At 51.6% G+C, this 23560-nt stretch overlaps 1 protein-coding gene across 2 annotated transcripts in view; it reads right to left on the bottom strand.

Moving 5' to 3' along the window:
• Window positions 1-9061: 9061 nt before the first annotated feature.
• The window catches only part of Atp9a (ATPase phospholipid transporting 9A (putative)), a 142347-nt gene continuing 127848 nt past the window's right edge, over window positions 9062-23560 (bottom strand). For both annotated transcript variants that reach the window (XM_045156068.1, XM_045156067.1), the window contains exons 23-28: window positions 21143-21298; window positions 17147-17211; window positions 14876-14984; window positions 13267-13324; window positions 12867-13070; window positions 9062-9535 (exon numbers count right to left, since the gene is read on the bottom strand). In XM_045156068.1, the coding sequence (XP_045012003.1) occupies window positions 9399-9535; window positions 12867-13070; window positions 13267-13324; window positions 14876-14984; window positions 17147-17211; window positions 21143-21298 (729 nt within the window). In that variant the 3' untranslated portion in view covers window positions 9062-9398. The remainder of the gene's footprint in view (window positions 9536-12866; window positions 13071-13266; window positions 13325-14875; window positions 14985-17146; window positions 17212-21142; window positions 21299-23560) is intronic.

A 23560-nucleotide genomic window follows, 5' to 3' on the forward strand; every position in this document is an offset into this window, starting at 1 on the left:
CATGACCCCTCTTCCCATGCCAGTACTGGCTATGCCAACACGGAAGTCACCATCTTCTCTAATCAATAACTGGTGAACTCCCTTCTGATGGCCAAGTTGCTAACTACAACCATTTGGCCTGCTGGAGGCGGTAAGCTTCCAGAGTGAGGTAAGCTGGTGCGGTTAGAAATGCACACCAATGGCAAGCTGGCATAAGGCAGTTAAATGAGGGCTGGATAAGCCAAGCACCTTGGCTACTAGAGCTTGGGTACTCTTTGATGTGGGGGTACCCTGTGCCCCCCCCCCCGGCTTCTATCCACAGGGATCCAGGAGCTCCCCACCTGGAATGGAAAAAAGTCTTCATATAACACCGTGTGTTCCCCGGAGGAACAAAATTGCCCCTGGCTGAAAAAGCTGGAATAAGTTAATAGAAACCCATATTCCCTGCTTACAAATCTCTTTTGTTAAAAAATATGGTGGCTGGGATGGAGAGATGGTTTAGCAGTTAAGCGCTTTCCTATGAAGCCTAAGGTCCCAGATTTGAGGCTCGATTCCCCAGGACCCACGTTAGCCAGATGCACAAGGGGGTGCACGCGTCTGGAGTTCGTTTGCAGTGGCTGAAGGCCCTGGCGTGCCCATTCTCCCTCCTTTTCTCTCTCTATCTGCCTATTTCTCTGTCTGTCACTCTCAAATAAATAACTTTTTAAAAATAAATTTTAAAAATTGGTGACTGCTGCCTGGCATGGTGGTGTACACCTTTAATCCCAGCACTCAGGAGGCAGAAGTAGGAGGATCACCATGAGTTTGAGGCCACCCTCAGACTACATAGTGAATTCCAGGTTAGCCTGGGCTAGAGTGAGACCTTACCTCCAAAAACAAAACAAACAAAAAAATCGTGACTGTGTTTCCCCATCTCCCACCCCTTGACTAAAATGTTCAAAGTCTGCATATAAATCTAATAGGAATCTTAGGCTTTTGCTTTTAATCCATTGATATTAAGCATGTGTTGAATTTCTGACATGTCTAGAAATGTGCTGGAGAGATGGCTTAGTGGTTAAGGCACTTGCCTGTGAAGCACAAGGTTTGATTCCCTGGGACCCACATAAGCCAGATGCACAAGGTGGCACATGCATCTGTAGTTTGTTTGCAGTGGCTAGAGGCCCTGGCATGCCCATTTTTTCTATCTGCCTCTTTCTGTCTCTAAATAACATATAAAAAATAGAATGCATTCTGTCTTTCTCTCTGTCTGCCTCTTCCTCTCTTTCCCAAATAAATAAATAACAGGGGATGGGAAAATGACATAGCGGTTAAGCGCTTGCCTGTGAAGCCTAAGGACCCCAGTTCGAAGCTCGATTCCCCAGGACCCACATAAGCCAGATGCACAAGGGGACACACCCATCTGGTGTCCATTTGCAATGGCTGGAGGCCCTGACGTGCCCATTCTCTCTTTCTCTCTGCCTCTTCCTCTCTCTCTCTCAAATAAATAAATAAATAAATAAATAAATATTTATTCACTTTTTTTTTTAAAAGTAGAGTGGACAGGAGTATAGAATAATAAAATGATGTTGAAATCAAAACAATTCGTGCATATGCGTGTTCATGCGTAGGGGCTCACAGCGTGCCTGTGGAGGTCAGAGGGCAATTTTCAGGTGAGTGTTGGCCTTCCGCCCCATTTGAGGCAGGCTCTCTCACTCACTGCTCATTCCGGAAAATTCTCCTTTCCACCATCCTTCCCCCATAGGCACACTAGGATTACAGCGGCACACCAGTTTCCGGCTTTTACATGGGCTCTGGGGATCCGAACTCAGGTATTTAGAGTTGCGCAGCAAAAGCATTTGATCCAGTAAGACACCTCCCAGCCCAGTAGCTGTTTACCTTTACCGAGACACGGTCTCTAGTTGGCCCGACGCTCCCCAGTTAGGCTGGTGCGTCCCAGTGACCCGTCCATCTCTTCCTGCCACCACACACCTAGGTTTTGTGTTGTTTTTTTTTTTTTTCATATGGGTCCTGGGGATCAAACTCAGGTCCTTGTGCTTGCAAGGTAAGAACTTTATTAACCTCTGTCACACCTTCCAAAGCTCAGGGTCCATTGCGGAAGAGGTGGTGGGAAGAATGTAAGAGCCAAAGGAAGGGTCGGACTCCATACAGTGCGCTCCTCCTGACACAAAATGGCCCGGATATCCATGACCCGCAGGGTCTGGCACTATCTGCACAAGACCATCACAATGGCAGGGCGGGAGATAATGACTTCAAAATAAAAGACAGACTGGTTGAGAGGGGCCAGGGGAGTGATGGAAAGTGGAGTTGTGAAGGGAAACTTGGGGGAGGGGGCAGGGAATTACCATGGTTTATTGTCTAAAATTAGGGAACTTGTCAATAAAAAGTAATAAATAACTTAAAAAGTGAACTTTACCGACTGAGCCATCCCCAGTCCCAAAATATCTTTGAACTGGAAAAAAAAAAAAAATTACCTTTAATGAACCACAAGATAAGCACACAAAAGCATTCTTAGAAATTTCTGCATTTCACCTTCAGAATTCATGTCCCATTCAAATTAAAATGATCCCTGGAGGCAGAAAGAACACAGCTTTATTGGGCAACAGCGATGGCCACGTTGGCAAACAATGAAAGTGGAATCACCCGGAACCACGGATGCTCACATGTGTCATTGCAGAGCTGAGAATTTGAATCATCTGGACATTCCGGCTAAATAAATTGAAGCATTGTGCGCCCGATCATCTTCCTGTAATCAGCGGAACACTCCTAGCGAGCTGCACCTCACACAGAGCCACATGGAGGAGGGGGCCACAGCTGTGAGCGCACGGCCGGCCACCGAACGGCCACGGCCACTGTGCCGCTTACAAGTGCCACGCCCCACTTCACCCACAAACCCAGCATCATCCGTGCTTCTCAGCTCTGTTCAAGACTCACACTCAGGCCGGGCGTGGTGGCGCACGCCTTTAATCCCAGCACTCGGGAGGCAGAGGTAGGAGGATCGCCGTGAGTTCAAGGCCACCCTGAGACTCCACAGTGAATTCCAGGTCAGCCTGGGCTAGAGTGAGACCCTACCTCAAAAAACTGAAGAAAAAAAAAAAAAAAAGAGTCACACTCAGAGCACGTTGTGACAAGGTAACAGACTCACAGGCGAGACCTCTGACCTGAGCAAGTCCCCAGGGCTCCAGCCAGGCCTGAGCAGTGTGGCTTTTGTCCTCTTCCATCCCAAAAGACAATCGATCTCCCCTCCCCAAGAGGAAATGGATACAAAAAGATTATGTTCACAGGGGAGAAATAAAATGTTTATTTACAAAGCTCCTGGTTCTTTAAAAAAAAAAAAACAAACTCCTTTTTGTTTATTTGCAAGGGGGGGCAGGGAGAGAGAGAGACAGAGGGAGGGAGGGAGAGAGGGAACAGGGATAGAGAGAATGGGTGCACCAGGGCCTCTTGCCACTGACAATGAACTCCAGACACATGTGCCACCTTGTGCATCTGGCTTTACATGGGTACTGGTGAATTGAACTCGGGGTGTTAGGCTTTGTAGGCAAGCGCCTTAACCACTAAGCCATCTCTCCAGCCCTCCTAGTACATTTATTTTATTTTAAAAATATTTTATTTTATTTATTTATATGCTTGTTGGGGGACAGATGGAGAAGGAGATAATTGGTGTGCCAAGGCCTAGTACATTTTAAAAATGGCCTGGGACAGGGAGAATTTTAAATTTATTTCGGGGGAGGTGGTTGAGTTGGAGGAAGGGTCTCACTCTAACCCAGGCTGACCTAGAATTCACTATGTAGTCTCAGGCTGGCCTGGAATCCACGGTGACCCTCCTACTTCAGCCCCCCCGTGTGGGATTAAAGGCCTATTCCACCATGCCAGGCCAGTTTAATTTTTTTTTTAATTTTGTGTGTGTTTGTACGTGTGTGTGTGTGCGCGCGTGCGCACACACGTGTTTAAAGTGGGGTCTCTTTGTTGTTAGCTGCTGTGTATGAGTTCTTGTTAGAGAAAAAGAAAAGAGAAGAAGAAAAACAGAGAAGGAAACCCTAGCTTGTCCCACCCACATCAGCATCAAAAGCTACTCTGGGACTCGGGGGACGGCTCAGTGGTTTAAGGTGCTTGCTTTCAAAGCCTGATGGCCCAGGTCATTTCCCCACTACCCAGGTAAAGCCAGATGCACAAAGTGGTGCATGCATCTGCAGTTCATTTGCAGTGGCAAGAAGCTCTGGTGTGCCCATTCTCTCTCTCAAATCAATTAAAAAAATATTTTTTAAAGCCAGGTGTGGTGGCGCACGCCTTTAATCCCAGCACTTGGGAGGCAGAGGTAGGAAGATCATTGTGAGTTTGAGGCCACCCTGAGACTACATAGTGAATTCCAGGTCAACCTGGACTAGAGTGAGACCCTACCTCAAAAAACTAAAGAAAAAAAAAATTACGTGTGTGTGTGTGTGTATTTAAATCAGCTGGGTATGGTGAAGCACACTTTTAGTCCCAGCATTTGGGAGGCAGCGGCAGGAGGGTCTCTGTGAGTTTGAGGCCAGTCTGGGACTACAGGGTGAGTGCCAGGTCAGCCTGGGCTACACTGAGACCCTACCTCCAAAAAAAAAAAAAAATAAAAGCTACAGTAATACTAAAATTCAAGAAGCTCTTCCTCAGACAGAAATATCTTGTGTTGTCAGAGGGCATGGGGCCCTGAGGACACGGGGGACTAAGGACATGAGGTGCTGAGGCACGGGGGACACTGGGAGTTGATTTCTGTTCTAGGAAGAAGTATTCAAAAGGAGAAGATGGGCCACAGGCTGTCTGACCTTAAATTAAATGGGCTATTAAAGATTTGGGTCCAGGGGGTGGGGGGAGTGATAAATGAATTAGTGGTTGAGGTGCATGCCTGCAAAGCCTAAGGATCCAGGCTCAATTCTTCAGGTCCCATGTAAGCCAGATGCACAAGGTGGCACATGAGTCTGGAGTTTGCAGTGGCTGGAGGCCCTGGTATGTCCATTCTCTCCCTCTCTCCCTACCTCTCTCTGAAAGGAAAGAAGGCAGGCAAGCAGGCGAGAGAAAGAAAGAGTGAGAGACTGCTCTCTGTCAGAAAAGACTGAATTAGAAGGAGGAAAATATTGGCAAAGTGTCGGGTGTGGTGGCACATACCTTTAATCCCAGCACTCAGGAGGCAGAAGTAGGAGGATTGCCATGAGTCCGAGGCCATGCTGAGACTACATAGTGAATTCCAGGTCAGCCTGGAGAGGTGAGACCCTACCTCAAAAAAAAAAAAAGAGAGAGAGAGATAAAGTGCTAAAGCAAAACACAAGTGAAGATGAGAGCCATTGCAACATTTCAAAAAGGGGCCAGGACTGCAGAGATGGCTTAGCGGTAAAGCCAAAGGACCCATGTTGGACTATACAGATCCCACATAAGCCAGACACACAAAGGTGAGGCAAGCACAAGGTCTCAAATGCCCAGTAGGTGGTACACACAACTGGAGTTTGATCGAAGTGGCTGAGGCCCTGGCACGGCAATGCTCTCTTTCTCTTGCTCTCACGCTCACTAAAAAAAGGGGGGAGGGGGAGATGGCTCAGTGGGTAAGATTACTTGCTACACGGGCACAAGGGCCTGAGTTGGATTCCCAGAATCTTCATAAAAAGCCCAGCACGGTGAGCATGCCCGTGGCCCTGGTGCCCAGGACCGCTTTCTGGTCACGCAGTCTACTGGGAGACAAAAAGATATTTTAACATGCGGAAAAGGGCGACCCCATACAAGACTATGTCATGGGTACTCCGAGGTTAACAGGATGTCTGATCCTCATGTCCTAACTCTCTGAGGGCAGGTTTTGCCAGGCTGATGGTGGGTGGCATGCCAGGCGGCCTGAGACTTGTGTTTCTGAAGGCTCCAGTAGAGCCATGCCATTCTCATGAAGCATGGTAAAACCGGCCATGCACACACCCTCAGCTGGTGAGCCTGCTCCAACTTAACCCCGATGGTGTGCACATGTGGATGCTCTGAAATGTGCCTTAGAACCTCCAAGAAAGCCCTGCCCTGCCACGTCCGATGCCTGCAGACACCATTCTCCCTCAGGAAGCAGCGCCAAAGCTTTATAAGAAACACGCACGCACGCACGCCATACATCACTCAGCACAGGAATCTACTGTCGCTCTCTCAGCAGGCAGGGGGGATGATCCCAGACCCCTGAGATGCAGCCTGGACCCCCTCCCCGAGGGACTGCTACTGACCCCCAACCAGTGCAAAAATGCCGCCCCCCGCCCCCACCGTCAGCTCAGTCTGCAGCAAGTCCTCCTAACAGGAAAGGGGCTTTTGGGGAAGAGAGGTGGCCCCAAGAGGCCTGACCTTTCTGCTCAGGCCACAGAGGGGCTGAGTCACATCTGCCCCGAGTCTCTTATCGCACCGTTAACACATTTAAGGGCTGTTCGTGGCACGTTTCCTGCTAAAACCACTTGTATGAAAATGAAGCCAGAGTCCTTGGATAGCCACTGGCTTTGATGTAGCCGGCAGCGCCCAACACAGTGGGATGTTACATCTGGAACTGAGCCATGACGACGTGGCAGGTGATGCTGCCTCCAGGGCTGTGGCTGCCGGTGCAGATCGAGGTGAAAACGCAACCCTGGTTCCTTCCTCCTCCTCCTCTCCTCTCGGCCTTTTATTTTTTCTTTGGGTTTTTTGAGGTAGAGTCTCGCTTTAGCCCAGGCTGACCTGGAATTCACTGTGGAGTCTCAGGGTGGCCTCAAACTCACGGCAATCCTCCTACCTCTGCCTCCCGAGTGCTGGGATTAAAGGCGTGTGCCCCCATACCCGGCCTCTCGGCCATTCTTCATGGTGTCCAGGATCCAGGCCCTTCCCAGTGCTCCAAGGGAACAAGCTCACCATTTCCCAATGGAGCACCCTCAAGAGTCAATCTCCTCATCCAACACCTTCATCAAGGATGGAGCACACTGGGCATAATGGAACGCCCCTTTAATCTCAGCACTCGGGAAGCAGAGTTAGGAGGATCACCATGAGTCCGAGGCCAGCCTGAGACTACATAGTGAATTCTAGGTCAGCCTGGGATACAGCGAAACCCTACCTCGAAAAAAAAAAAAAAAGGTTGAAGCTCTCCCCTGGAGTCATTCTCTTCCTCCCACACCTTCATCAAGAATAGAGCAGGCAGGCTGGAGAGATGGGTTAGTGGTTAAGCGCTTGCCTGTGAAGCCTAAGGACCCTGGTTCAAGACTCAATTCCCTAGGATCCACGTGAGCCAGATACACGAGAGGGCGCACACATCTGGAGTTTGTTTGCAGTGGCTAGAGACCCTGGCACACCCATTCTTTCTTTCTATCTGCCTCTTTCTCTATCACTCTCAAATAAATAAATAATTTTTTAAAAAAAATAAAAAAAAGAATGGAGCAGGCCTGAGAAGCCTAACAACCCAAATTCAATTCCCTAGGACCCACATAAAGCCAGATGCACAGTGGCACATGCATCTGGACTTCGTTTACAGTGGCTGGAGGCCCTGGTGCACCCATTCTCTCAATCTCTCTCTCTGCAAATAAATAATTTTTAGAAAAATAATGGACCAGGGCTGGAGTGATAGCTTAGCGGTTAAGGTGCTTGCCTACGAAGTCTAAGGACACATGTTCAACTCTCCAGATCCCACATAAGCCAGATGCACCAAGGTGAGGCAAGTGAAAGGTCGTACATGCCCACTAGGTGGCGCAAGTGTCTGGAGTTCAATTGCAGTGGCTCAGGCCCTGGAGCACCAATTTTCTCTCATTATCTCTCTCTGTCTCTCTTAAAAAAGAAAAGAATGGAGCAGCCCCCAAAAGTTGTTCTCTTCTTCCCACACCTTCATCAAGGGTTTCATCTTCTTTTCCTTATTTTTTTCTTTGTTTTGCTTTGCATATTGAGACACAGTCTCACTACATAGCTCTTCTGACCTGGGACTGTGTAGCCCTGCCAATCCTTAAGCTTGTAGCAACCCTCCTGCCTCGGCTTCTTGAGTGCTGGGATGACAGGCATGCGCTGCCACATTCAGCTTGGGAGCTTTGTATTGCTTTCAAAACACTTTTTTTTAAAAAGCACTTTCTTTCTTTCTTTCTTTGTTTATTTTTATTTACTTATTTGAGAGCAACAGAGAGAGAAATAGGCAGATAGAGAGAAAACGGGCGCGCCAGGGCCTCCAGCCACTGCAAACGAAATCCAGATGCGTGCACTCCCCTGTGCATCTGGCTAATGTGGGTCCTGGGGAATCGAGCCTCGAACCGGGGTCCTCAGGCTTCACAGGCAAGCACTTAACCGCTAAGCCATCTCGCCAGCCCTGAAAACACTTTTTTTGTGTGTATGTGTATGTGTTTATGCGTGTGATTGCCTATGTCTGTGGTGGGCGTGTGTGTGCATGTGTGAATGTGCGTGGGTGCCCATGTGCTGGTGCACGGGTACCTGTGCACATGGAGTCCAGGGGACAACATGCTCCTCAGGTAGACTATCCACCTCTTTGTGGGACAAGGTCTTTCAGTGGCCTGAAGTTCGCCAGCTAAGCTAGACCGGCTGGCCGGTGAGCCCTGGGAGCCTCCTGTCTCCACAGTACCTGGATTACAGATGTGTGCCACCATGCCTAGCATTTTATGTCGGTATGGGGACTAGAACTCAGGTCCTCATGCTTGCAAGACAAACATGTTAATAACTGAGTTATCTCCCTAGCCCTCTGAAAACGCTTTGTGGAGGAGGGCACTCACACACCACCAAGAGAAAGTGGAGGTCAGAGGACAACCTCAGGTGGCGGTCCTCACCTTCTACCATGTTTGAGGCAGGGCTTCGTGGTCATCCCTGCCCGTGCCAGGCAGGTGACCAGGGAACCTCCAGGGATGCTCCTGTCTCAGCCCCATCTCGCGTTGGAGCATGGGAGTTACAGGGGCTTGTCACCGCGTCTGGCTTTACATGGGTTCTGGGACTCCTGACTGAGGTCTGTCACGCCTGCACAGCCAGGGCCTTCGTCCTTTGGAGCATCTCCCCAGCCCTGAGACACTCTTGAAGAGCAAGAAAGATGAGCAGTCCCCTCTTAAAAAAAAAAAATAATAATAATAATAAAACACCTTCTACAACCTTCAACTAGACAGAAGTTTTATCACATGACAACAAATTCAAGTCATGAGGAAGCTTGCACAGTGACCCTCATAAACCTCCCAGCTGAGCCACCCAGTCCCAACGCATTCGCCCGCTTTCCCACGTGGCACCCACAGTTCCAGCAGGTGCTCCCAGGCACCCTGCAGCACCCTCCCTCTGGCCTTTGCAGCATGCCCACCCTGCTAGGAGCACAGCGTCGCCGCAACAGGACTGCACGTGGCAGCAGTGACCGCGATGCCCACAGGAAGCGGTTAATACAAGTGAGGTGCCAACTCTGCCCACCAGGAGCGCGCAGAGCCCCAAGTCCCCGTCACAGCCTAGGACGTGAGCTTCGAGTAGCTGGGCGGGGAGAACCGTCTGCGCAGGTACTTGAGGACGTAGAGGGGGAGACAGCTGACCAGGGTGATGACAGACACTTTCCACAGGAACGACAGGGTGGCAATGAAGTACACATCTGCAAACAGCAGAGACGGCCGTGAGCGAACAGGAATGTTCCCAGAGACACGTGAGACCTAGCACCACCAGCCCAGCCACCAGAAGGGAAGCAGCGTCTGTCCCGGATGCTCGGCCCTGGGCACCGTCCCCTGCCCCCTACTGATCTTATAAGGGACAGGTGTGGGCCCGTGGTGCACTCAGTCCTTGACCTTCACCTTCTCTCTCTGACCTCCTGGGCATCAGGGAAGTGTTATTTTCAACCATTAGGAAGAGAAACTTGTGGGCAAACATCCCGACAGGTATTTTTATTTTATTTTATTTTTTGGTTTTTCGAGGTAGGGTCTCACTCTAGCTCAGGCTGACCTGCAATTCACTATGTAGTCTCAGGGTGGCCTCGAATTCACAGCGATCCTCTTACCTCTGCCTCCTGAATGCTGGGATTAAAGGTGTGTGCCACCTCGCCCAGCTTATTTTTATTTTACTTTGTTAATTGGGATTCTAAACCACGGCGAGCAGGAAGAGACATTCACACACAGCCGTGCTTCTCAGCTACTGTTTGGGCTCAGTGACCTCACCCACAGAAAGCCACAGAGGGACCTGCAGCAGGGGGCAAGAAGACAGAGACCCCTCCCCCTTGTCAAAACCCGGCTCACCCTTGGGGACTGACCCACAGGCAGGGCGCTGCCTTCCACTGTGGGCTGGTAAAAGCTGGGAGCTGTGGTGTGCAAGGGACAGGGGTTGGGGGACAGGAATTCACCCTTCCCTGGTCCTGAGCACAGCTGCATGGCAGGACATTAGCCAGTGATTAAAAACCTACTATGTACCGGGTGTGGCGGCGCATGCCTTTAATCCCAGCATTTGGGAGGCAGAGGTAGGAGGATCACCATGAGTTTGATGCCACCCTGAGACTCCATAGTGAATCCCAGGTCAGCCTGGGCTAGTGAGACCCTACCTCGAGAACCCAAAACAAAAAAACAAAAAAAGCCTACTATGTGTGGGGCCCAGCGCCTAGTGCTCATGAGCCCTCTCACCTAGCCTGGGGTTGCTCCATGCCCCAGGGAACCTGAGCACCTCTGGGTGGTGGCCACCCCTCTGGAGGTGGGGGCCTGCAGGATCTTTTCTGAAAGCCTGGTGAGGTGGCTTGTGAAGCTGAGCAACAGCCCTGATCAGAGGTGTCCTGGATGAGGCGCTCTCAGCTTCTCTCGATGTCCCCCCGCCAAAAAAAAAGTATCTGTCTACTTCCTTCATATACATCCATGACGAACTGGGTTCTAATGGCCCGGCACACTCTCCATTAGGTCTCCGTGTGACTCTTAAGTGTTGGGTTTTCCCAGCCCAACACAGACCACAGCCTCTGAGCTGGGGAAACTTCTAGGCTCGGGAGAGTCTAGCAGCCCTGGTCCGCTGCACGTCTGCTTATAACCCTGCACACGGGACACGCTGTGCCTCAGGAGAGGAGGGGCTGCTCGCGCCCGGCTACCGTGTGCCCAGGCTTCGCTCCTCTGGTGGTGGGGCCGTGTGATCGCTCGTGAGCCCCTACAGTCCTCCCACAGGACCCCAAACTGAAAAGTGCCCCCCACAGGAGTCTACCTTCCACATGGACTTCAGGGGCGTGTGGGAAAGGGAAGCAGCCAGGGAACCACTCTGTCCCCAGTGACCAGCACACGAGCCACCCCGGGGTGTCTGGTTTAACCAGCACAGAAGTGTCCTCGCTTCTACAGGACAGCGGGCATCATGAGGGCCGCTGCTGGCCCCCACAGCACGTTTCCGAGGTAACTGCCCAGACTATGACATCCACTCAGTGACCCAGTGGCCGCTGCAGGGACAGCTACTGCTTCTCTGGTCAGCAGACCTCACTGCAAGGTGCAAAAGGAGGTTGAAGGGGACAGGATGGGGCTGGGCACCTCCCGGCTCTGTGGATTTGGCCACACACGTGACTTTACAGACTGAACTTCTGATTAGGACTTCATGGGAACCCAGAGGTTTTGTGGCAAAGGGTAAATCTGACAAAACCAAAAGGCTGAAGAGGCCGTGGCTTGTCACTCTGTGCTGTGGGCTGGTTTGGGTTGGTTGGTTGGTAATTGCTGAGCAAAACTCAGATGCTTGCTGGGTATGCCAGGACTCCTCGGAGCATGATTCCATGCCAGGGGCAGCTCGGCAGAGAAACCCAGCAACTCCAGTCAGTCCTCAGCCCTGCAGGTGCTGAGCCCCAAGGACGCTCAAGGCCTGTGTGAGAGATGGTACTGGCATGTCGCCGCACACAGGGTCCGTGGAGAAACCTGGTGCAAGGCAAGTACTATGCAATGAGCTGTTATACTGTGTTGCTTTCAGAGTTGAGACGAGTCGTGTTGATTTGGAACAGATGCAATTAAAAAACAAACAGGTAAACAGGTACAGGGGTATTGTGCTAGCTGAATTCATTAAGCATTTCTCTTAAACAAGACAGTTCTGTAGAGTTTGGAAAACACTCTGGGGCTGGGCTATAGCTTAGAGGTGGAATGCCTGCCTGCCAGACAAGAGGCACTGGGTGTGACCCCTGCACTGCACACAAAAATCACAACAAAAATACACACTCAGGCTGGGGCTATAGCCTGATGGATGATAGATAGAGTGCTTGCCAGCATGCACTACGTCCTGGGTTCGATTCCCGGAAGGGCATAAATAGGGTATGAGGGCATCCACTTACAATCCCAGCCCTTGCAGGGTGGGGGCAGGGGCAGAAGGTAGGAGTTTCAAGGCCCTCCTTGGCTACATAGCGAGCTTGAGGTTAGTCTGAGCTATGTGACTCAGTCTCAAAAAACAACTTTAGGGCCGGAGAGATGGCTTAACAGTTTTAGGAACTTGCCTGTGAAGCCTAAGGACCCAGGTGCCATTCCCCAGTACCCAGATACACAAGGTGGCACATGTGTCTAGAGTTTGTCTGCAGTGGCTCGAGGCCCTGGTGTGCCCATTCTACCTGTGTCTTTCTTCCTCTCAAATAAATAAATAAAATATTTAAAGAAAACAATAATTTTTTCAAAAAGATTATAATAGCTCCACACCTTTAATCCCAGCACTTGGGAGGCAGACATAGGAGGATCACGGTGAGTTTGAGGCCAGCCTGGAACTACAGAGTGAGTTCTAGGTCAACCTGGGCTAGAGTGAGACCCTACTTTGAAAAATATAAAATAAAATAAAAAGCCACTCGACTCTATCCTGAGCCAATTCTACTTGCTGATGCCCGATCACTCCTTGTCTCAAGGGGGCTTCGGTAAGAAAATGTGGGCAGCAGGGCAAAACCACAGGACAGAGCACCCAAGCCTCAGGTGCTGGGGGCCGAGGAGGGTGGGGGGGGCACCCTCGGGTCTCACCAATGAATTCATGTAGGAACACCAGGGAGGCGATGTAGCAGGCCAGGCTGAGCAGCTCAGCCACCGTCATGAGCCAGTGCCACGTCTGGATGGTGAGCGCCACCATGAGCAGCTCGGTGAGGATCAGCGACGTGAAGGAGATGGCCACGATGTGTACAAACTCCGACTCGAACAGCAGCAGCGCTCCGTACATGATGGTGCTTCCTGTACGAGCCAGACCGTGTCCCCGCAGTCCCCGAGTCCCCGCAGCCCGCCCGCCAGCCCGTCGGGAGACTGGAGCCGCCCACTCGCCGCCTGGGCCACTGCCTTAGGTGCCAGTTTCTCTCTGCATGGGATACGGGTGGGCAATGGGGCTTCCCAGGGTCTAGGTCAAAGCACAAGGCAACTGCCCCGTCCTCACCTTGATAGATGCTGATTAGAACCCAGATTAAGAAGGTCTTGTAGGACAGCGGCCGCCCCTAGATGAGACAGAAAAGTGGAAGTGGGTCACCATGCGTGGCTGCCACTGGGACCTTTACTGTTTTTTCACTAACCATGCAAGGCACCATGTCGGCTTCATTCAAAAAAAAAAAAAAAAATCCACAGAAGGGCTCACGCACATCTGGACAGAGGAGAGAAATGACATCTTTCAAAGAGCACTGAGGGTTGGCATGATGGGGCACACTGTCACACAGCTACTTGGGAGGCTGAGGCAGGAGGATGGTAGGTTCCCAGCCCTCTGAGGCTACAAACTGAGTACGAGGCCAGCCTGGACAACTTGGTGAGACTTTGTCTCAAAAAGTAAAAAGACGGGGCTGGAGAGATGGCTTTAGCGGTTAAGTGCTTGCCTGTGAAGCCTAAGGACCCCGGTTCGAGGCTCGGTTCCCCAGGTCCCACGTTAGCCAGATGCACAAGGGGGCGCACGTGTCTGGAGTTCGTTTGCAGAGGCTGGAGGCCCTGATGCGCCCATTCTCTCAGTCTCTCTCTCTCTGTCTGTAGCTCTCAAATAAATAAATAAAAATAAACAACAAAAAAAGTAAAAAAAAAAAAGTAAAAAGATGGCTGGAGAGATGGCTTAGTGATTAAGGGGCTTGCCTGCAAAGCCAAAGGACCCAGGTTCGATTATCCAGGTCCTATGTAAGCCAGATGCACAAGATGGTGCACATGTCTGGAGGCCCTGGCGTGCCCATGCCCGCTTGTTCTCTCTCTCTCCCCCCCCCCCATCTATCTGCCTCTCTCACTCTCAAATAAATAAGTAAAAATAAAATATATTTTTGTAAAAAAGTAAAAAAAACTGGGGTTCTTGCTTAGTTGGTAGAGCTCTTGCCTAGCATGCACAAGGCCCTCAGTTCAAATCCCCAGTACCACAGAAGAGAAACCCTGACACACAGGCATGCACACTCAGCACACAGGCACTCTGAAAGCTGTGTGAGAAACCTCCATGGCTTCCAGGTGACAGCTCCCAGATGGGCTTGTTCTGAAAACGCTTGGCTGGAGCTGGGCATAGTGGTGCACGCCTTTAATCCCAGCACTTGGGAGGCAGAGGTAGGAGGATCGCCATGAGTTCAAGGCCATCCTGAGACTACATAGTGAATTCCAGGGCCTCCTGGACTAGAGTAAAACCCTACTTCAAAAAACCAAAACAAATAAAAAATTTAATTTAATTTAAAAAAGAAGCTTAGCTGTTTTCAGTTTGCACTTGACCATGCTGGTTCCGATCCCTACACAGTAATTGCTGTTTCTCTAAAGAAAAATACACCAACTCCCACACCTTCCCCCCAAAGTAAAGAAGAGCAGGAAGGGAACAGGAGGAAGATGGGGGAGAGGAGGGAGGGAAGGAGAGGAAGGAGGGAGAGGAAGGAGGGAGAGGAAGAAGGGACAGGAAGGAGGGAGGGAGAGAGGAAGAAGGGAGAGAGAGGAAGGAGGGAGGGAGAGGAGGAAGGGAGAGAGGAAGAGGAGGAAGGGAGAGAGGAAGGAAGGAAGGAGAGAGGAAAGAGGAAGGGAGGGAAAAAGGAGGGAGGCCTGGCAACCTTGAGGAGGTCTTTGTAGAGCTCGGGATACAACATGGCAACCTCTGACTTCACGTCCTTGTCCAGAACCAGCGAGAACACCGGGAACATGGTATAGATCGTGGAGTACCTGAGACACAGTTGCCACAGTCAGACCCGCGGGTGCCATGCCACTGACTTCCACCCCAGCCTCTGCCGCCCCGTGTCCCTCCTTGACCCCGACACCTAGCCACTGAGAGCCTCTCGTGTGTCAGGCCCAGCTTTGACCCCTGCAGACCCAAATGTCACACAGATGACCATCTGCCCTTGAGGGCTCTCTGAGTCACTACAGGTTTGCAAATCCTTTAAGTAAACTGTGCATGTCACAGAGAAAGGTATAATGGGGAAGAGGGAGTGAGACGTGTGTGGTGTGCTGTGCGTGTGGCTGTGTGTGCATGTGGCGTGTCCATATAGGGTGGGGTGCCATCTCAGGAAGGGAAACCTTGGCATACACGTCCATACGAGAAGCCACGCCAGCACCTGGGGGAAGACCACACAGCACCAACCACACCACACCACAACAGACCACACCACACCACAACAGACCACACCACACCATACACACCACACCACACACACCACACCACAACAGACCACACCACACCATACACACCACACCACAACAGACCACACCACACCACAACAGACCACACCACACCATACACACCACACCACAACAGACCACACCACACCACACACCACACCACACACACCACACCACACACCACATACATACCACACCGCACCACACACCACACCACAACAGACCGCACCGCACCACAAACACCACACCACACACCACACCACAACAGACCGCACCGCACCACACACACCACACCACACCACACACCACATACACACCACACCACACCGCACCACACACCACACCACAACAGACCACACCACACCATACACACCACACCACACACCACACTACAACAGACCACACCACACCACACCACACACACCACACCACACACCGCACCACACCACACCACACACACCACACACCACACCACACCACACCACACCACACACACCACACACCGCACCACACCACACCACACCACACACCACACCGCACCGCACCACACACACCACACCACACACACCACACCACATACACACCACACCACACCACACTGCACCACACCACACACACCACATACACACCACACACCATACCACACCACACCACACCACACACACCACACCACACCACACCACACCACACACACCACACCACACCACACCACACCACACACACCACACCACACCATACACACACCACACCACACCACACACCACACCACACACACCACACACACCACACACCACACCACACCACACCACACACACACCACACCACACCACACCACACACCACACCACACACACCACACACCACACCACACCACACCACACACCACTGCGCATCATACCAGGTACAGACAACTGTCAGTGCAAAGGCCCCACGGTTGGGGCATGGCTGTCGTAAGTAAGTGGTGAGTATCCACTGTGGCTACGGTTGAGTGGGTGAGAGAAGAGATGTCGTCTCACAGAAGACCACATGGAGCATGGCTCAAAGCTCCCCACCCACCGAGTATGTTCTGGCATGTTCTTTGACTTGGCTAGGACCAGACAAAGGGTCTTCCATTTTCCCAACCGGAAGCAGTATGGTGAGCTAACCAGCAAGACACAGTGAGCATCGAGGACAACTGTCCTCCACCTGCTGACCTGCTGCCCCGTTTTTCCTAAGCAAAAGTGGGCCGCAGGTGCCCTTGGATCTGGGGCACTGCAGAGCCTCCCACCACCTGCCTGGATAAGGGGACACCTGTGTGTGCGCTGACAAGGCCAGAAGGAACATCACAAAGTCCCAGGCCGGGGACAGTGATGGGGCTCATGGCAGTCGATGTCCTTGCTGTCTCTAGGGCTCCCAGCAGGAATCTATGGGCCATACACAGCACCCACAGGACAAGGTGCTGGCTGCCCTTGGAGCCCCAGCACCCCACTTGACTCAGGTCAGCCAGGAGGGCTGGGTGTGCTCATCACCAGGTGTCAACGGCCAACGCTGTGGCCGCAGGGCAGGGGGCTTGCAGCACTTTCCCCTTCTGGTGAAGGTGGGGCAGGTCAAGGAAGTTCCAAACCTCCCTGCTGGCATGTCCTTGCTGGGGTCAGGTGGTCAAGGTGCCTTAGGGACTGAAGGGACTCAACAGAGACAGACAGCCTGGACAGCTGGCCTGCAGTGCCTTACCCAATGATTAGGAATCCTTGGTAGAGAGGGACGGAAGCGAAGTAGAACACGGACGAAAAGACAGCCTGTGCCAAGGAGAGAAGGGACGTCACATCGCTGAGTCAGGGCAACCGCTCTGGCTTACAGGGCATTTGACCACACATTTGACACCCGCAGCCCTCGCTAAGCCACTCCGCTGGCAACATGCTCTCTGAGTGCGCTCTGTGGCTGGGTTAACTTGCGTGACCCTCAAGGCCACCCCAGAAGCCGGAACTATTATCATCAGCCTCATAACACAGGTGAGAACAATGAGACCCAGAGAGGGTCAGGGGCCAGCCCAAGACCACACAGCTCATGCTTGACAAGGCCAGGGGTCAGAATGCCTCGGGGGTCTGGTGCCACAGAGACACTCGGGTCCCTGTTGTGAACAGCAAGCTCGTCAGCTGGATTTGGGAAGGCACATGTGCACATTTTCTAGAAGGGTAAACTGTGGGGTGCTGTGGATTCAGGCTGCACCCTCTCTCCACAGCCCCCCCCACACACAGCAGCTCAGAATTATGACTTCTCCAGGTATGCACAGTGCATAGGGGAACAGAGACACCCCCATTTCTATATCAGCCACCTTATAGGCTGGGGTGGGAGCCATTACATGGTTTGAAATTTGGAAGAAAATATTTACTATGTGAAGTGATTTTTATCAGTGTTTGAGATCACACCAAGGACCTCACACCTGCTGGGTAGGCGTGACCACACTGAGCTGTGCTCCCGCCAGTGAGAGGCTACTTTGCAGTGACAAACCTTCATGAAGTGTCTGCTTCCCAGTTTGAAAAATGGGACTTCAGAGCCATGAAGACCGGGTGGGAAGGTCACATGCTGCCCAATGTTCTGCTAGCCTCTTCTCTGGACACTCACAAGACTCACGAGAGGACCCTGGGCCCCAAGCTCACGTCCACTAGTGTAAAACCCGAGGACAGCAAGGACGAGTGCCTCGGGCGGCTTTCTAAACACTATGCTGGTGTGGTGGCTGACCCTGCAAGCCCAGCACTTGGGAGGTGGAGACAGGAGGATCAGGAATTCAAGGTCCTCTATGTGACTACATGGTGATTTTGAGGGCTTTGTGAACACATAGGGAGCAAAGGCGCACAAGGACCCATGAGGGCCGGGGCAGAGCCCAGGAACCAAGCACAGAATGCCATGGCCGTGAGCAGCACCCATCTCACCACCTGTCAGTGACTTCTCACACAGGCTGGGCTGTGGCACGGGGCGGGTGGGGGGGTTGTCATGCCAATCAGCCTCAGGAGCCCCTTCTCTCAAGTGTCCCCCTCATATTGGCACAAAGTTTTCATGTGGACAAACACAACTTTGAGGGAAATAAAAACATTTATCCCAGCCAGGCACGGTGGTGCACGCCTTTAATCCCAGAACTTGGGAGGAAGAGGTAGGAGGATCGCCATGAGTTTGAGGCCATCCTGAAGACTACATAGTGAATTCCAGGTCCGCCTGGACTAGAGTGAAACCCTATCTGAAAAAAAAATCCCATCTGCCCATCAGAGGTCACAACCTCCAGGTGCAACACGGACATGTTCAGCACAGTGGACAGTGTCTAACACACACCCGGGCTCGCCCTGGAGCCTCCTTGCTGAATGGGTACTAACAGGAATGCCCGGGCATTGCAGAAGGCAGCTCGTTGTCCCACTTTGTGTAATTGCCCAGGGACAAGATCATCAATCTCCCGGTGATTGAAACCATAGAGCTGCCTGGTCTGATTGAAGAATTAGCATAAATCAGCAGTGCAGATGTGGCCCCATGAGCCACGGCAGCTGTGTGGCCTCACATCGCTCTGATGAAAATCACTGCCAGGCTCCACTCTCAGATGCAGCAGATACTTGAAACCCCAGCCCGCCAGGCCTGGATGAGGCCTGCAAGGGGGAAAGAAGGGTCCAGCACTCCTTCTATAAAGTGGGCTGCCTTCCACGTCATCACATGCCTCTCCTACAACCTGAAACACTGACTTTCGTTCATACAGTGTCCCGGCATCGATGGCTTGGAAAACTCGGGTTGTTAAAGGGGCGAGGTGGACACCCCCATCCCACTTCATAGGTGGAGAGGCTGAGGTCTGGAGTGAGGAAGTGACCTGTGCCTGCACAGCCTCACGGGTCTTTAGTGGTGAGGGCACAAGGAGGTGTGGGTCCAGGGCCCCCTCCCCATGTTCTCAGCACTGAACTGGAGGGCATTTTCACCTCGGGGCCTACGAGGTTGGCCTCGCTTCCTACCACCCAGTGTTTTCCTTCCTCACTTGGGCTTCTTTCCCACGCAGTGCTTTGCTGCTACAGGCTGGGGACAGGCTGGAGGAGCTAGTGAGGGAGAAAGTAGGGCCATGTCTCATCCAGGCACTAGAATCCTTCTGTGGAAAGCAGGTTACAAACCCGCCAGTGACTAGCTGCCAAAAAAGTGCCACTCCTGCCCACTATGCTGAGAACCTGGAGCCAGCAAGCCTGGCCATGGGAAGGGCGCCTCTGGCACGCACAGACAGCCTTAGCAACAATTCACTGAAGGGAAGGCTTGGCTTTTGAGTGGGAGCCTCGGGGACACCTGCCTGGCTCACCAGATCCTGACTCAACCTCAGCCTGCCTATCTGTAAAACAGGCTTAGGCCATCGTGAGGATGGCAGGAAACACTGACTACACTGTGAGCTTTCAGCTGATAACCACAGGATAGGAGTGCTCAAGACAAGCAAGTTAAATTGAGGCATGGGCGCACTTGCCTGGGAGGCTGAAACAGGCGCATCACAAGGTCAAGGTCAGCCTGGGCTACTTCTCAAGACACCTATCTCAAAACAAAAAGTGCTCTTGATGCCCCGCATGGTGGCACACGCCTTTAATCCCAGCATTCAGGAGGCAGAGGTAGGAGGATCAAGGCCACCCTGAGACTATATAGTGAATTCCAGATCAGCCTGAGCTAGAGTAAGACCCTACCTTGAAAAATAAAAAATAAATAAAAATTTAAAAAAGTATTCTTGGTCTGGGGAGATGGCTGAGTTAAAGGTGCTTCTTTGCAAAGCTTGCTGGTCTGGGTTTGATTTCCCAGTATCCGTGGGAAGCCAGACACACAAAGTGGCACACATATCTGGAGTTCACTTGAACAGCAAGTGGCCCTGTTGTGCCTTCTCTTTCTCTCTCTTAATTTCTCTGCTTGCAAATAAGTAAAAATTTTAGAAACTTCTTCCATGGTTTCAGTATTGGCCCTCAGCTCTGCTGTGGAAGCCAGGGTTGGCACATTCATTTGGCACCAACATTGCCTCTCCCTCTGGAAAACCTATGACAAGCCCCCACCATCATTTCCACTCTGCCCACTCCACCACTGCCGAGGCTCACCACCATGCCACAGGCCATGAATAGCATCACCACTCACGTGAGGGCAGCTGGGGCACCGAAGACGGAGTACCTTGCCTAGAAGCCGTCTTCCAGAACAAGGCGGTTATCTCTTGAGTACCTATGACCGGCCCTGTTTGCCTGCCCACCTGCACATTTTCCCCTTGGCATGTGTGAGACATGCTGGCTGCCTGCCCATCTGCAAGGTGTGCCATTGGGCACGTGTGAGAGGTCCTGGCTGTCTGCCCACCTGCATGGTGTGCTGCCATGCACCTGTGAGAGGTGCCAGAGCCCACCCACATGTATTGTGGGATCTTGGGCACTGTGAGAGATACAAGCTGCTTGCTCACTTGCATGACTGTGCCCCCAGGCACCTGGGCGAGGTCTCTACTCACCTGCATACTGTGCTCCTGGCACTGGGGAAAGGTACCCACTCATCTGCAAACTATGCCCCCAGGTTAACTGAGAGGCCCCACCCACTTGCACCCTGTGCCCTGGGACAGACCCTGCCCACCAGCACCCTGGGCCCCTGGGCAGCCCCGCCCACCTGCACCCTGGGCCCCTGGGTGGCCCCGCCCACCTGCACCCTGGGCCCCTGGGTGGCCCAGCCCACCTGCACCCTGGGCCCCTGGGCGGCCCCGCCCACCTGCATGGTGCTGATGCACAGGCTCCTGTGGATGACAAATTGGCTGAGCGCTGCTGAGCGCTTGTAGCTGTTCCGGCCGTGCACCATGAGTAAGCGGCCCAGGTGCTTGAACTGAGTGACAGAGAAGTCGGCGGCCAGAGACGCCTGCTTTCCTTCCTACAACCCCACAGACGGCAAGAGGTCAGTGCACAGTCTTTTTTAATTGAAAAAATAAGACATGACAAGGAGATCTTTGGAGAAACTTAATAATGAGGTTCTTTGGTTTCAGGCTAGAAGCAGTTGGTGGTCCAAGTCTAAATTAGATTTAAAAAAGAGGAATTCATTTAAATAAAAAACACACTAAATCACAGATAGTTATAATTTGGAGGTCAAATGAATGTGGCATTGAGTTCAGCTCCCCCCACCCCTCCAATCATAACCTTTGGGGCCCTGCAGGGTTAACTATGGAATGTTCCAGATTATGCAGCTCTGTACAATTATGGAAGTGGAAATAACTTAAAGTGTACCCACAGAGTAAAACTGCCTCATTTTAAAAGGTATATGATTGAGCCAGGCGTGGTGGCACACGCCTTTAATTCCAGAACATGGGAGACAGAGGTAGGAGGATCACTGTAAGTTCAAGGCCAGCCTCAGCTAGAATGAGACCCTCCCTCAAAAAAAGGGGGAGCGGGCATGTGATTGTCATCAGTACTGAGACAAGGAAACAGCAGAGCCTTCTGACGTGGACCAAGAGAACACTCAGATCACAGCCCAAGTCAGATCCCAACACTATGACACTCTGAATGCCTCAGAAATACCAGTGTCACAAAAGCCTCACACGCCTTCAAAAAAAGAGGAGAAAAGTGTTTTACATTAAAGAAGATTAAAGAGACACGAAAGCATGTTAACAAATGAAATTTGTGGTCCTTGATTATTTCCTGGAGCTTTTCTTAAGCTAGAAAGACATTTGTGGACAAGGGAGGAAGTGCGCCCGTGAATACTTCATGCCATCAGCGCGGCCGCGGGGGCAGCCTGCTCCCTCCCGGAGGCAGCCTCGTTCTGACACAGACCCTCGCTGAAGGACTGAGCAGACAAGCTATTGAGCGTGGAATCTGCTTCCAACTGCCTCCAATGAGGGAGAGAGAACATGGCCAGCATTTACAACTGCAAATCAAGGCCAGGGTCCGTGCAGGCTCACTGCCTCCTAAAGAGGTGGCATTTTTCAAGACAGCAAGTCACAGTGAAGGGAAGAAGTGAAGGCTACCCATGCTCCACGGGAGAAAGAAATACAAGATGCAACAGATTGATGCAAGCTGTATGACAAAATGCATTGTATGTTTTTAATTTGAAATTATACACGAAAATAATGAATGTACAAGAGTAAAATGCATTGTATATACAGTATCCATAACAAATGCATGCACACCCATGGCCAGTAACATACAGGAAAAACTTTTTGCAGAATACCCAATGTGTCTATGTTGGTGTGGTTAAATGAAGGAATGGGTTTCATTAAATTATTTTAATTTTTTGTAGTGAATTCTTATTACTCACTCTAAAACCAAACGAATCAGAATATAACCTACAACAGAATGGAAATGTCTTAGCTGTATATAGCAACTTGTAAAAGGATTCAGTCAAACTCAGGCTGGGGAGATGGCTTAGCAGTTAAGGTGTTTGCCTGCGAAGCCAAAGGACTCAGGTTTGACTTCCCAGGACCCACGTAAGCCAGATGCACAAAGTGGTGCATGCATCTGGAGTTTGTCTGCAGTGGCTAGAGGCCCTGGCACATTCATTCTCCCTCTCTCTCTCTCAAATAAATAAATAAAAATTAAAAAAATATTTTTGAAAAACCCTCAAGCACACTTTTTTGGCTGGTTGTTGAAGCAGGGTCGCCCTAAGTGGCCTTGACTGTCCTCCAACCTGCAGCCCCCTCCCCTGCCTCTACCTCCGGAGGGCTGGGGTCACAGGTGTGTATCACCACGCCAGCTCACGCGTGCTCCCATCTGAGGAACCTATGCAGATTTCAGAGATGAGTTCTCACCCAAGAGCCATGTGCATACTGAGCCATATGGTGCACACCTGTGGTCCCAGCACAGGTAAGTGCAAAGGTAGAGGCAGGCAGATCATGAATTCGAGGCCACACTGGGATAGGAGGCTCTGTCTCAAAACAAAACAGAAGTAAAAACGAAAGACTCACTCGCCTCTGTGACTTCTAAACCATCACCTACTGGCCGAGCAAGTTCAGGGTGGGCGTTGTCAGTCAGCCAGGCAACAGAGCACACAGCAGAGCCTCCTTGGCCCTCCCTCGGGGCCTTGGGATTCTCACTTCACAGAGTGTTAACAGCCTGGTGCCTGACCTCCTGCCTCTACCCTCCAGTGAGCACAGAGGGCAGAGTCAAGCCCGGAGGCGGGGGAAACCCTGTCTCCACTGAAAGG

The sequence above is a fragment of the Jaculus jaculus genome, chromosome 8 (genome assembly GCF_020740685.1).
Source record: "Jaculus jaculus isolate mJacJac1 chromosome 8, mJacJac1.mat.Y.cur, whole genome shotgun sequence".
In the NCBI taxonomy this organism is placed as follows: domain Eukaryota; kingdom Metazoa; phylum Chordata; class Mammalia; order Rodentia; family Dipodidae; genus Jaculus; species Jaculus jaculus.